Below are 13,867 nucleotides of genomic sequence, written 5' to 3' on the forward strand. Positions count from 1 at the left end.
TCTATTGTACTGCTCTGTCTACTTTTCTTGATACATCACCCAAATGGAGTCCCTTGTCGTTTCAGAGTCAGGTCAGATAGCCTTTGTGGACCCTGCAGACCACTGCTGTAATGGTCACTTGTGCAGTGTTCAACACCCGCTGATGATGAGTTTGATTTCTGCCCTTTCTCTGCTCTGCAAGGTTGATCGTTGAAGGTGAATTTTGAAATTCTCCATAAGATGTTTTAAAGATTTACTGTTGCCATCCGTCTATCCGGAATACACAGAGTGGACGTGAAGACCTTTATGTATGCATGACCAGCTGTTGTTTGTCGCAAAAAACCATGCTGCTCTGTCATTTTTTTTTCAGAAAGTAGCATATGGCCGGATGACTTTCCATAGGACACTGTACACTCATTCAAAGTTATGTGTTTTTTTTCTGACGCAAAAGAGTCGTCTTTTTTTGATTAGTTATTTCTAAAAGCGTATCAGTGTTTTGTGTAACAGAAAACACTTTGAGTGAGTCAGTCACTGAAGATGTAATAAAGTCCATCAAAGACAGACAGCTCTTGTCTTTGGACAATTTGCCCCTCATCAGCCATGACAGGTTCTCTAGTGTACTGTGCAACATTTTCATTCTCCTCCCTTTGACGAACACATCATTGTTCCCAGATGAGCTGTCTTCCACTAAACACCTCATAGGCCATGAATGACTCCATCACCAAGCTAATGACTTCATCTCATCTTCCCAGCCGTTTGTGTCAAGAAAACTTTTAGCTCAGCTGATTAATTTGTTTCCACTTAAGATAACTTAATTACATAGGACATTATTTCAAGGTGGAGCTGTGTTTGGCTGCAGAGACTTTTCAAACTGCAAGCTTACATGTAAAGGTGAAATTTAGTTAGTGTAGCTTTGCCTGCCCAACAGTTGCTACATTATTTACACCAATGTTTTGTGAATTTAACATGTCTATGCTGCGTCCACAAACTAAATTTCAAGATTCAATTTAACTTTTTCAAGCATACATGACTACACTGTCTTGAATATCTTAATACCAGACTAAAAATCAGTATTTGATTGCCCTGTCTTGTTGAAATTGATCAGAAGTGACACGTGTAACCACGCCCAACAGTGATGTCACTATGCACCAACACACCAAGGAGTACACTTCTGCATCAGTGCAACAAGAGCAAAGGTTTTCAGCTGCTGTTGCCCTTTAAAGACAGATTATTAAACGTGCATCATTCAGGCAGTTTCAGATAAAATAAGAGGTAAAACAATTTGAAGAATCTGATAAAGCATCAGTAGCAATTTTAAATACTTGACAGTTTAATACTGAAACAATACAAACACAATTTGGTGGTTTAATACCAATTCCTATTGCAGCTCAACAGTTAAATTGTGCAGTGGAGAGTTGTTGAGGTCAGTGGGCTTCAGGCGTCATTTAAAGTGATGAAAAAAGTTTTTACCTCCAAACATGCAAAATGCAAAATTCATCTCATGAAATATTAAAACAACCCTAGCATGCTGCTTACTTACAGTATTTGCTACCTTTGAAAGCAAAAAAAGCAAGAATATCTTAGCTTCAAAACAGTATGTTTAGTTAAAGGTGTGCTTCATTTTTCGAGTTTTTAATGTATGTTTTTGTTTAAACAGACCTCAGAGCATCAGAAAATATACACATTTTGCATGTCTAGATCTTCCATAGATACAAAGTCAACATTGTTCCCTTGGGGTGAATCATCTCCCTGTTTTTCTTTCAAAGAACCAGGGTCTGCTTTATGTATGATGATAGTCAATATGCCTTGGAGCAATATCTTACATCTATAAACTATGTTAAAGCAATATGTGGTTTTGATGTCAAAAAACAACTGATGTACGAAAGAAGCTCGGCACTATATTGTTTAAGTCACAGGAAGAAAATGAGGAAAGAACTGATGTGTAGATTCTTCAACATCCAAAGTAACGTCCTTGTCTAGAAGAATGACAGATTTGCTTAAATTTCACCTCTAGAGGGAAGGGGGCGGGGTGAAGGTTAGCGAGAGAAGGCTGAATCAACATTTGGCGTTTCTTTTTGACCCCTCTCTCTTTTATCCACTCTCCTCCATGTCCTGAAAGACAAGATATTTATGAATTATTTATCTATGTTTGAAAATATTAAACTTGTGATGTCCTTGTCCCGTGTCTTATCTCCAAGGGCATCATAAGAAGCTGTAAAGAAAAAAAAATCACCAAAGCGATGGAAGGCACGGTCGTAAAGTAGCCTCTGACAGCATTTAAATCTTGGTACATACCCCCAATGTGTTAAATTACTCTTTCTTGCCAAACAAGCCTCTTCTTTTCCTGTTTACAATGATTAGAAACCAAACCATCCAAACGTTCACCATCATAGTGAAAGACGAGAACGGGTCACATGAATCATTTTTTTGTGCGGTGTGTCAGATCAGGCAATACTGTCAAACTACACGTTTACACATTTAGACTGGAGGACTGGAGGTTTTCTTTTTTTTCTTTCCTGTCTTGTAAGTCATCTTAGAAAAAATTTTACACACTGCAGCTACTTCCCAGTATGGCTGGTAATTCCTAGAATAAATTCATTAATTTCTTGGAGAGAGCGGGACAGAGTCACTATCACAGTTTCTCAGAATCCAAGGTGACACCTTCAGATAATTTGTTTTGTTTGGAAAGACAAAGACGTTAAGTTCATTATCATGTATGAGAAAATAATTTGTAATTCCTTTATAAATGCCAGTAAACCATTTCTTGATTGTCATAACTATTGCCAATTCTTGATTGACTGACTAATTGATCAGTCGACTAACCATTTCACCTCTAATCTTGTAAAGGGACTGCGGCATGTCTGTTTGTCCTTGGCCAGGCAGTTTTTTTTTCTTCTCTATCATCTGAAGACATATTTTCTTTTTGCATTTTCATAGCCGATGTCTTTCAGGGCACAGTTTGTGAATCAACAGACTGAACCTTTCACTTTCCATGGTCTGGCTGTGGTCTGATTAATGTATGAACAAATCATATTTTATATATGCAGTAATAACTGCACACATCAGTCAAATTCCTTTTGAATTAAACATAGTGCATATGCTTGTTAACAATAATAACACATGACAACAATAGCACAGACATTTTATTGTGGGAAAAGAAATTGTCAGGGATAACATTTCCAAAAAAGCACCAAACGAGGAGAGTGAGTGTTATGGGAAGAGAAAATAGCACTGATAGTAAACATACTCCCTTTTTTTTTATTATTATTTTCTCCCTAATGATAGTTCACATTATGAGACTTTTATCCTATCTTCAAGCACCAGTTCTGTTATTGGGGACATTGTAGCTGTTTCTCGTCATTTCTTGCCATTTGTTTGCTAAAAGTATTTGTTTGCAAGATGAATTGCTGCACTGGCAGGCGAGATGACAGCCTACACGAAGATGATATTGAATTGATTTCTGAAATGTTGCAGAACGGACTAGTTGATGTGTACCACGAGACATGAATAATAAAAATTCTATTAAAAAGCTCTTGAATGGCTGACACTGGAATATTATTTGTGATGATTAATTTTCTTCAGTCATTATAAAGGGGAGTTGGCATCAGATTGCCTCTGACAAAATTGCTTTTCATTCCCTGGTGAATACCCTCAGTATGCTTTTTGAGAGCACAAAACCATATTTCTCTGTGCAATATTATGTCAAGATAGGCCCTGGAAAAGACAACCACAGGCTCTGCTCATGTATCACCTTATTAGTACCATAAAGTCTGTGCTGTTTTATGTGGTGGGGGTCATTTGGTGGGGGACATACTAGATAAATTTCATGATGAGGAATGTGAGGTTTGTTTAGTCCAGTTACTGTATTGCTAAAGCATATGATTAGCATTATAATTATGAGATTATAAAATAGCCACAAAGTGAGTGCCATTGGTGTTTTCCCACTTATTGAATTTGATTAACTGTATTTTAAGGCGTGCCGGCTGACAGTATGTTTGTTGCTTTAAAGCTGTCAAGATTTCTGAAGCAAATTACTCTGTACAGCAGCTGTTGTTGTCTAACTCTAATTAATTTCCTGTGTACATTTGTGTTGAATTAATTCTTTACACTTTTGTAGGCGCAACAATTTGCATTTTCTAATTATTTTTGTTTTCAGCCTGAATTGACTGCTGCAGTTCAGTGTCTGCTGCAAGCACAAATCTGAACAACAGAAATCAACAGGTGCATTTAAAAGCCAATTATGAAGCTTTTTTAATTACTCTGGATCAAGGTTTGTCAGCTGTTCCTCTCCTGGATTGTTACTGAACTTAACTCTCTAACACTCTTAAGATGTTGTGTTGCAGTACGACTGAGCGATGGCCGCATTTTTCGCAAGATGTTCAAGTGTTGAAGCCAGACCCTTAACTTTTTTTATTCTGTTTTATTTATGGCCATGTGGGTTTTCCCTGTGCGTTTCATCCCACGTTCCAAAGATATGAAAATTAATGTAGGTGGGTTATAGACTCTAAAGTTGCCTATACATATTAAAGTGTGGGAACAAATTATCCACTTGCAACCCTGAAAATGTAGCAAACGTTTGTAAATGAGTAAAGGTTGCTGTGATTGCAGTTTTCCTGATTCAGCCTCTTCTAAAAAAAAATAAAAATGGATTCCTTTCTTTTCTCTGCATTTCCAGAGCTACTCCAGTCAGGGTAGAGGCAGCAGTGGTGGAGGAGGAGGAGCAGGGGATGAAGACTACGAGATCCCCCCCATCACACCCCCCAACCACGCCGACCCTTCTCTGCTGCATCTCATGGAGCACGAGTCAGGTTACCCCTTCCACTCCCTGCCTCACAATGGCCTGCTCAACACCTACTCCTACCCCGAGCTGCCCGCCCTCATGATGTCCAACATGCTGGGTCAGGACACCCACCTCCTTTCGGGGCCTATGCACTCAGTGAGTACTGTATACCTTTTTTTGTCCGTCCCTTTTTAGCTGCGGCTCTTTGTGATCGTGAAAGTCTAGCTCTGTGGTAGGCTATTAGTCTTCATGGTCTGAAGGCAGGAAGTCAGCTCAGAGAACAGTTTCTCTGAAGGTTTCACATGTTCGTGTCATGGAGGGTTCAGTCTTTTCAAAAATGTTTCCAAAATACTAGTGACCTTATTACTCTCCATAGCAACTATAGAACAGCAATGAAACAGTAAAGTGACTAATTCTTCTCTGTGCTGCTCTTAATAGTCTCAGATCTTTTTTTTTTATTATAGCAAAGCGTTCGTCTAATATAGCGATAATTAGCCTGGTTAGAGGCCAAGGAAGCTGAGACAGTGAAGTCTGAGCAAGGTCAGAGTCTATACGTGCAACATTTATAAATACAGAGAGCTGCTGCCTCCTTAACACCGAGACTTTTGCAGCAGAGCTGCTTTAATATCTATTCAGCTGCACAACTCAAAGATTTCATTGCCTCAAAGTGAGCTAAGAAAGGGAGCAAGAAACTCGGCGCTGCACATTTTTATTCGTTATGATCGGCAAAGCAAAAAAAAGGAACGGGGAGGGATTGAAGAGAGGGGTTTGAACAGAAAATCTTGACGAGAAGCAGGGGGGGGGGGTATTCCTTGTCAGCTACTTTTCATTTTCAAAAGGATGCTGAGGACCCCCCCCTTCCAGAAAAGGGACTTTTTCTTGTGTTAAACATGCTTCAGACTGAACATGTAAACACCCCTGGCGAACACATTCAAATGCTTTAATCATAGGATCGAACCAGATGAATTATAGATGGCCTGTGCGGTGAATTATTCAACATTATATACTTTCATCTGACATAAATATTACTTTTTTTCTCTCTGCCCTCCATCATGAATATTTATGCTTTAATGTGAGCATCCGTGGCATTTATCCTCCGTTAATCAGGTCTTATGTGATTTTCAGAATCAAACTGCATAAGTTGCAGACTCCCATTTTTTTCGTGGGTGGTAGCTAAGGCCTCCATTAAAGCCTGTCTTCAGGATTAGGTCACAATCCAATGGCTACTATGCTGAACATGCTTGGTGCAGGAGAAAGATGCTGTTGACTGGAATTTTCCAATAAATCCCTGGAAACCTATACAATAATTTGGATGGGTTGATTTTATTAGAAGACAACATATAAACTGCATCTCTGAATGCATGTATGCAGTGTTTGTGTATAAAGTTTATATTTATGTGATGTCCACGCACAAGTATGTGTAACAAAGCAGCCCCTTTTAAAAAGGAAACAGAGAGGGAGTGCCTGCTTCTTACACAGCTTTTGTTTCACCTTTGCAATTATTTATTCTCAAATAGCCCTTCAGGGTAATGTTCCATTTTCTTATTTCACACCCCCTTTTCTCATAAATGAACCGTCATTGCAATAAATCACTGCACAAACAGAGACTTGCACACACTGTGAAAGGTCCAGAGATTTATGTAACACATTCATGTTTCCCACTTCCACATTTTAGTACTACTCTAGCAGAGCCTGGCTAATAATAGCCGCTATTAATATTTCTTGTTGCCTAGCAACCCCAGCAAGTAATAGCTTACTCTGGAAAAATAGATGACCGATAAGGAAGAGGGGGGGGTGGTGGGGGGGTTGGAGTTGGGGGATTCAATTCATTTATTATCTCCTGGGACAAGAGGAGCTTATTTCTGAGGCTGCGGAATAGGAAAGTAGGCTGTATATTGAGAAATATTTTAAAGCAATCGAAGATGACGTTATTTTCATTTTGCTTCCATTAGGGATGTTTCATTTGACGCTTCCCCAACAAAGTCAATTAACCTTAATTTCATACTGATAAAGGCATAATAAGGAAGATTGCATTTACGTCTGCTGAATGCTTAAAGAATAACGAGGGCGGATGGAAATAGGCTCATGGTGTAACCAGGGTCGGAAATGAAGAGACGAACCTTTGTTGTTTTGTATTAACAAAACCCTTACAGACAGAAATTGAAGGAGATAGCCGGAAAACCAAAACGCTAATCATTCAGCAGTCTTCTTTCGCCGTCGCTGAAGAAGCAAATAAAAAGTCAACAGCATTACCTTAAGGATACACTTCTCTTCAATAAAAGCTATTCTTCAGTGCACATATAAACCTCCTACAAGTACAAGCTCAGCTGGAGCAACAGATACGCTTCATCTCAAGGGATGTTGTTGCTGTTTTTTGTACAACATTTAGCCTAAGGCTAAAGCTCTATAAACTTCTCCCTGCTTTGGGATTCTCTTTTTCAGCGCACATCGATCCTACAGCAAACACAGTTAAATCATTACAGGATTGAGAGCAGCGGACTGGCCATCATCCACACGTTGCATAGACACACAATTTAGCATCAGTTCATCGTTGTAGCTTTAAAGACTGTAATTTCTGTTCATTTAGAGTTGACTATATAATAGTCTTTAGATTTCTGGTCTGAAGAACAGCATATGTCTCTGCAAGAGCCATGTTTTTTCAGGCTAAATTTATTCTGTCTGACAACCTCCTCTTTTCCATCTAATTATGACTCCACAGGCAGCAGAGAAAAAGTGCAGTAGATGAATAAAACAGGTGTCAAATACATGTGTTGAGTCTTAGGCAAATTTCAGAACTTGCTGTGCATTGAGGTTTGTTTTTTCTATTTATTTTCAACCGGTAGATTTAGCACTTTGTTTAGGTGTAAGGCTCGATCCTTTCTCCTGCAGTCGCATGTTGTTCATAATAGTCTTAACTGCCAGTCTTGAACCATTTCTCACCTGAAATTGCACCATTTACAAGGACTCCAACAAGCAGAAGGATCAACATCGGCATTATAAAAGACAGAGCTGTCCATCAGAAATGTTCTTACATTCTTTTAACTCCTCCCCACAACACTGACCTACTCTGTCAGCTCCTCTAAATTGAGGCAGAAAAAGCCAGGTCTTGGTTGACTGGATACTGTGAAATGTAACATGCCTTCATGTGAATGCTCATTGCAAAGGGAGAATCCCTGTCTCACCCTTAGCTGTCAGCGTGGCGCTCGGGGAAGAGGTGGCACCCAGGGGTCTCATGTTCAACAAGCCCCCTGATCGTTCAGGTCTGGCTGAGGCTACGGCGTGGGAGATGCGAGCATGATCCAGCCCTTTGAAAAAATAAAGAGGAGGGATCCTCACCAGTAGACAGTAATGAGGGGTCGTGGAGGAGTTTGCAGAACGGCCCCAACACAGAGTCTTGAGGGGCGCCAGCGTGTTTAAATATTGAAAGAGAGCACCAACCCCTGTCTCATTACCGGTGTAATGAGGCTGGTTAAAGAGGAGGAAAGCCCCTGCTGCCAAAAAAGCAGCTGCCAGTTTTACAAGTTCATGTCACTCAGTCAGATGACTCCTAATGGGAACTTTGTTCAGTTTTGTTAAACATGTGGTGCCATATTAATATTTTTGGCAAGATTTGTGATGTGTGACAGGCTACCAGCAGTCGATTTTTAATGTTCTGCTCTTTTGAGACGGTGACAAGCTATTTTGACAAGTTACTGTTGATATCATGGATAATTTGTCAGTTAAAGATACTGCTTTGGTTATTTATTTTTTAAGGCTGCATTAACAGCCAACCCTAAACATATTATCACTTTTTAAAGTTGTTACTGCTTACATGTTAGCCCATCTATCCAATAATAACATTAGCATTCGTTTAGAGTCACGTTATTGGCCACCTGATGAAATATGTGTAAAGCACCAAAGCGCCAAAACAATTGACTTAAAGAGGCAAAAAAGCTGAAGGGTTAGAGGATAATTCACTGCGAGCAACTTATATGTTACACATAGTTATTTGATTCATTAGTAATATAGATAATATTGACTAGAGGTTTTAAAATAAAACCATCTAATCCTGGCCTGTATGACCCGGTACATGTTGTGCACATTGTTTAAGTACAGCGCAATGCTTCTGTGTATTTCCAGGATCAGACTTTGTCACTGATTGCTACAAGGTTATGTGAGCTTGACTTAATTTGACTTCGTTTAATCGGTGAAAGGAAATTTATTTTGCATCACTTGGCATTTAGGACATAGACACAGAGGCCTGGGGAAAGGCCATAACTATTTTAATGCAGCAACATAAAAACTATATTGACAGCTGTGGTTATTGACAGCACAGGGACAGTTAGATGGAGGCACAATCAAGCCATTAAAAAGGTCAGAGTAAGCCTGCCAACAGTGTACACGAATCTGTGTCGCAAAACATCTTATACAAGTGATATTCAGACAGATATGACAATGCACAGAAAGCAAAAGTGTGAATATAAACAAGGTGTAATCTGTTCTATGAGGCACCACACAGTGAAATCTTTTTTAAAAATTTCCAGGCCTCACACTCTCCCTACAATGTTACGACGAGAACTGCCTTCAAATAAACTTTATCTAAAAGAAAAACCATGTCGCTGAAAATTTCAGTTTGACTTGACTTCACATGCTCAGTGCAGCTGGATTACTTGTGTTTTTTAAATTGAAACAGCAATCTTTTTTTTTTTTTTTTCCAATGTAGGTTTTAGACATATCTCATATGACCTGCTTGCTCTGCTGCCTTTCACTGGGATAGATATGACATCTCAGTGACGTTCCCAGATAAATCACTTTTTGTAACAGTTGAAATGTTTTCTGTTGTGGCTTTTCATTTAAAAAAAAAAAAAAAAAAAACAGATGCCCTTCAGTGCTGCACTCCACAACAGGGGTGAACAATGTGGCTTGTAGTTGTCAAGAGAAATGGCAGCGAGATAATTGGGAGGGCACTCCCGTTTCATTTAAACTGAAACAAATAGGTTTCCAAACAGAATGTGCTTTCAAAGTAAAGCTTTGTTTTGTGCAGGTTAGCGTGCAGGGTTCGGAGTGAAGTAATGAAGATGAGTATTAACGGATTGAGCATTAAAAACAAATGCTCATTCATTGCCGGTCATGAATATTCATGCGACTAATTCAAATAACCTTAGGCGACTGTTACGACTAATGAATATTTAAAACAGCTTGGTCACAGAGATTTGAACACCGCATTACAGCTGACTTTCTGGGATCATCATGTACAAGGGTAAACAATTAGGAATGGCAAAAACAGATTTCAGTGGTGATCAAAATACATCTGGAAAACAATATCTCATGTTGTCACATTAGTTACAGGCCATTGACGCCACAAAGGAGGACGTGATGACATGCAAGAGGACAGCAAGGTGAGCAGTTGGCGAAGCGATTAGTTGATCAATCAGTTAGTCAATAAAAAAATATATTCTTAGGTTCTAGTTGCCGGATTTAAAGAGTGTGCTGCTTTTTAATACATTTAACTGTTGGTTGCACAAAACAAGCAATATGAAGATGCATTTTTTTGGAAAGTGTTCTAGGTATTTGTCTATATTTCTGACATTTTATAGATCAGGTTATTAATTTACTTATTCAATTAATTTACCTATAAAGATCTTGATTTGCAGTCCTAATCTGGCAATAAAAATAGCCATTTGTTTTGCTTGTACTGACATCAAATCTTTTGAGCTCTCTCGTCCAGGGGAGGTTCAAGAACAAGAAAGGAGAAGCAGTATCGGCACAGCGGCTAACAGAGCCCGGCTCACCCTCATGTTTAGTCACCCTCACCGCGGGTGACTAAACATGTTTACATTTACCACGCTGGTTTTGAAAAAGCCCAGCACCGTCACACACAGTAAGTAGGAGAATCCCGTACTGCCCACTTAAAAAGGGGCCTCGGCTGTTTCCTTTGAGGGATCAGCGTGGTGACTCGTCCTCCTCGCCACCACCGTAATGCTAATTAGGCCCACCACAAAGCCAGCCTGTGGGGATAATGTCCCATTATTAGAGTCATTTGTTTCAATTAACCGCTCTGTGATTCTACAATAGCACAGCGCAGCCCATTGCAAAGAAGCCATTACTCTCGCCCAAGGAACCACTGAGGTTTGGGACAAGAGGTTTATGGATACCTGCTCCTGCCAGCGGTGGTGCTGCCAGGATCCACATACTGCCCAGTCACTGATGAGCTGTTTGAGCGCTGAGGGAGCGTGAAAAAGGCCTCATTCACATCCTTTCTAGAGCTTTTAAAGGCCGTTACTGGCTTTGTTGTTACTGAAATTTGGGGATTTTTGTGCACTTCACTTTATTTCTCTGCCCTTCACAAAGAACTGAATGAAGATTAGAACAAGGGATTGTTGAGTTGAGGATGGACCACTAAAAACTATTGGCTGCTCTTGTTCCCTTTTACATGCGACAAGCATTGTGGTTGACTGAATTACTATTCTGCTACTGTATACTTAAGCTGCCCTCGTCATTTTTAGACTGCAATCAGGTTACTTTCAGAGCTTTGTGCTCTCGTTTTTTTCCTCTTCAGCTCATGCATTACTCTTGTAACTCTGAAATTTAAGGAGTTTTACTCATGTATCTTGTTAGTGGACAAAGAAAACAGATTGCTTTGACAACAATTCCTCCCTCCTCTATCTGGGACTTGTGAAATGACAGTCTAGTGTCTTTATGGCCACCAAAAAGCGACCCTTGATAATAGCAATGTGTGCTCTTTGTGTACACTTACATATCGCCTTCTGTTGGTCACAGCTGCAGGCTGAACGAGCCAACTGGTTGCTGGTTGCATAAGGCATAAGTATGAGAGAGATTATGAGTGATTTGTTGCCTGGTGTAAGAGGAATAACGTCGACAATTTGTTTGCGTAAATGGCTTTGATGTCAGTTCATTTTTCCCTCATCATTTGCATGTTGTTTTTTAGCAGCCTCACTGTAAACTTAGTCAATGTTTTCTGACACTTAACAGCAGTAATAGAAAGACGCTTTTCAACTTCAAATGCACCAGAATACAATATTTCCGAGCACTTTTAGGTCCTTTCAACACTAGATAATGGACACTTCGATTGTTACCAAGAGGTTGCTGCCCTGTGATGCCTCTGTTGCCAGGCTCTCTCATTGGCTTTCTCCCCCCACTGCGCAGATGTTTACAAAGAGACATCACCAGCTCACATTAAAGGGTTCAAGTTGTCCCCTCGGGCTGTTGCTATGGAAATAACCCTGCTATGGTCGCTCATTCATGTTTGATTAATTGTTTTTTTCCCTTTCTATGCTGTTGCCTCTACATAGACCTCATCATGGGAACATTTCATCTTGAAAACAAATAATAGGAAAAGATGAATCTGTCCAAATCAGTTGTATTCTCTCTTCCTGCTTTGTGGACATTTTGTGGATGTTCTGTGGTGATAAAAGTCTTAGAAATTGTGCATTAGTGTAGTAATAATGTTGATAAATCTTTGCCAGTGAAGCCTTAGAGTCCTAAAGACTTTTTTAAAATTTCATTTCCCATACTTACCTGCACTGAAGATAAGCATTTTGCCTTTTTCCCCCCTCCTAAATTACACTGTGTAGTGCTGAGCTACAGCAACCCACTGGGGCCAATTAGGATGCCAGCAGAGCCAGGAAGTGCATAGCAGATGCTTTTGCCACTATTTATTAAAATCCAATCTGCGGGGGCCCCTCCAACAGCTCGTTAAACTACCGTTAATCTAATTAGCTCTCACTTGCCACTGTTTTCACCACATTACCAAATACAAGGGCCTCGACTTTGCAATTTAGGCTGATTAAGTAGGTCCAGTGCTGTTAGGCAGAGCTTGTAGGGAGGAGCTCTTCAGAGCTGTCAGTCATTTTTCAGAGTCAGATAAATCATGCAGCTTAGTTCAGCAATGGCTTTGGGCTGGAGTTTGAATTAAAATATCTGCAATGGGAATATTGGTTGAAATCAAATCCACATTGCCAGCTTGGTAGTGCTAGCCTGCATGTCTGAAAAACGCTAATGAAATACTCCACATCATAAAGACCTTGTATATTTGTAATGGCATGGTATCATAACTGGATACAAATTCCATAATGGGACCATTTATGGTTTATGGACCAGGTCTATGAGATTCCCACTGATGTCCTTTCATGTCTTTTAGATCACAGCCATGATTCGGCACTTCCGGTTCATTATTGTTTTGGCCGGGCTGTATTTTTATTTGATGAGTGCTGCTCTCTGGACAAATGCCTGGTTCTACTCAGAGATCTGTGCGGCGGCTTTGACATGCAGTCCTGCTCATTACTTACAGATGGGCAGTCTGACATGGAGCTCTAATCGTTTCCAGATGAGAAGGGCACAGTATATATTTTTAAGCCATATTTTAATCCATGAAGCCTTTATGGTGAACTAGATGATGGGGGATACACAAAGGCAAGAGCAAGAACACATGGGTAACTGTAAAATAATTGACAGGTAGTTTAAGATGTATAATATATGAAGGATTTATGACTATCACACGTGTAATATTTGCACAGGATCTAGCTATTTTAACAAGCACCTTATTTTGGATTCTATTCATGGCATCTACAGGCAGTCTTAGTTTAGAGAAGGTTGAATCATTCAGATCTCAAACAGCTTTGTTTACATTCTCGTCTTGCCTGCCAACATTTTTAAGGCTACAATCCTGACAGCATTACACACAGGGGCACTTTGAAATGCTAGGTGAAACCGATATCTAACTAACAACTAAATGCATGTAATAAAAACCAAAACGTAAGCCCACATAATCCTCTCCCCTAATTATGGAAACTTAACAAAGACTTGCTCTCGCAAAAACCCACTCCAGCATTTATTCTCTTCTGCTCCAGAATCATCTGATCTCACAGTCAGGTAGACTGACATAACAAACATTTGATATGCGATTTTAAAAACATGTCGTTTTGGAAAAACTTTGGATAGTTTTCACTATTCATCATACGTTTCTGCACTGCCTGCGTTGTTACAAGCTGCAGCTAACAACTGGATGGATGATTCAGTTGGCAAACTCTTTTTATACCAGCTGACTTTGTAGCCAACCATGGAAGACGTGAGCCACGATAATCTTTTCTTCTGATATTTTTGTTGCAC

At 39.8% G+C, this 13,867-nt stretch overlaps 1 protein-coding gene across 3 annotated transcripts in view; it reads left to right on the forward strand.

Annotated features, from left to right (window-relative positions):
• The window catches only part of LOC104919424 (thymocyte selection-associated high mobility group box protein TOX), a 73,183-nt gene that overhangs the window by 44,942 nt on the left and 14,374 nt on the right, over positions 1 to 13,867 (forward strand). For all 3 annotated transcript variants that reach the window (XM_010731440.3, XM_010731439.3, XM_019274689.2), the window contains one exon: positions 4,655 to 4,915. In XM_010731440.3, coding sequence (XP_010729742.1) covers positions 4,655 to 4,915 — 261 coding nt within the window. The remainder of the gene's footprint in view (positions 1 to 4,654; positions 4,916 to 13,867) is intronic.

Source organism: Larimichthys crocea, chromosome XV (genome assembly GCF_000972845.2).
Source record: "Larimichthys crocea isolate SSNF chromosome XV, L_crocea_2.0, whole genome shotgun sequence".
NCBI lineage: Eukaryota > Metazoa > Chordata > Actinopteri > Sciaenidae > Larimichthys > Larimichthys crocea.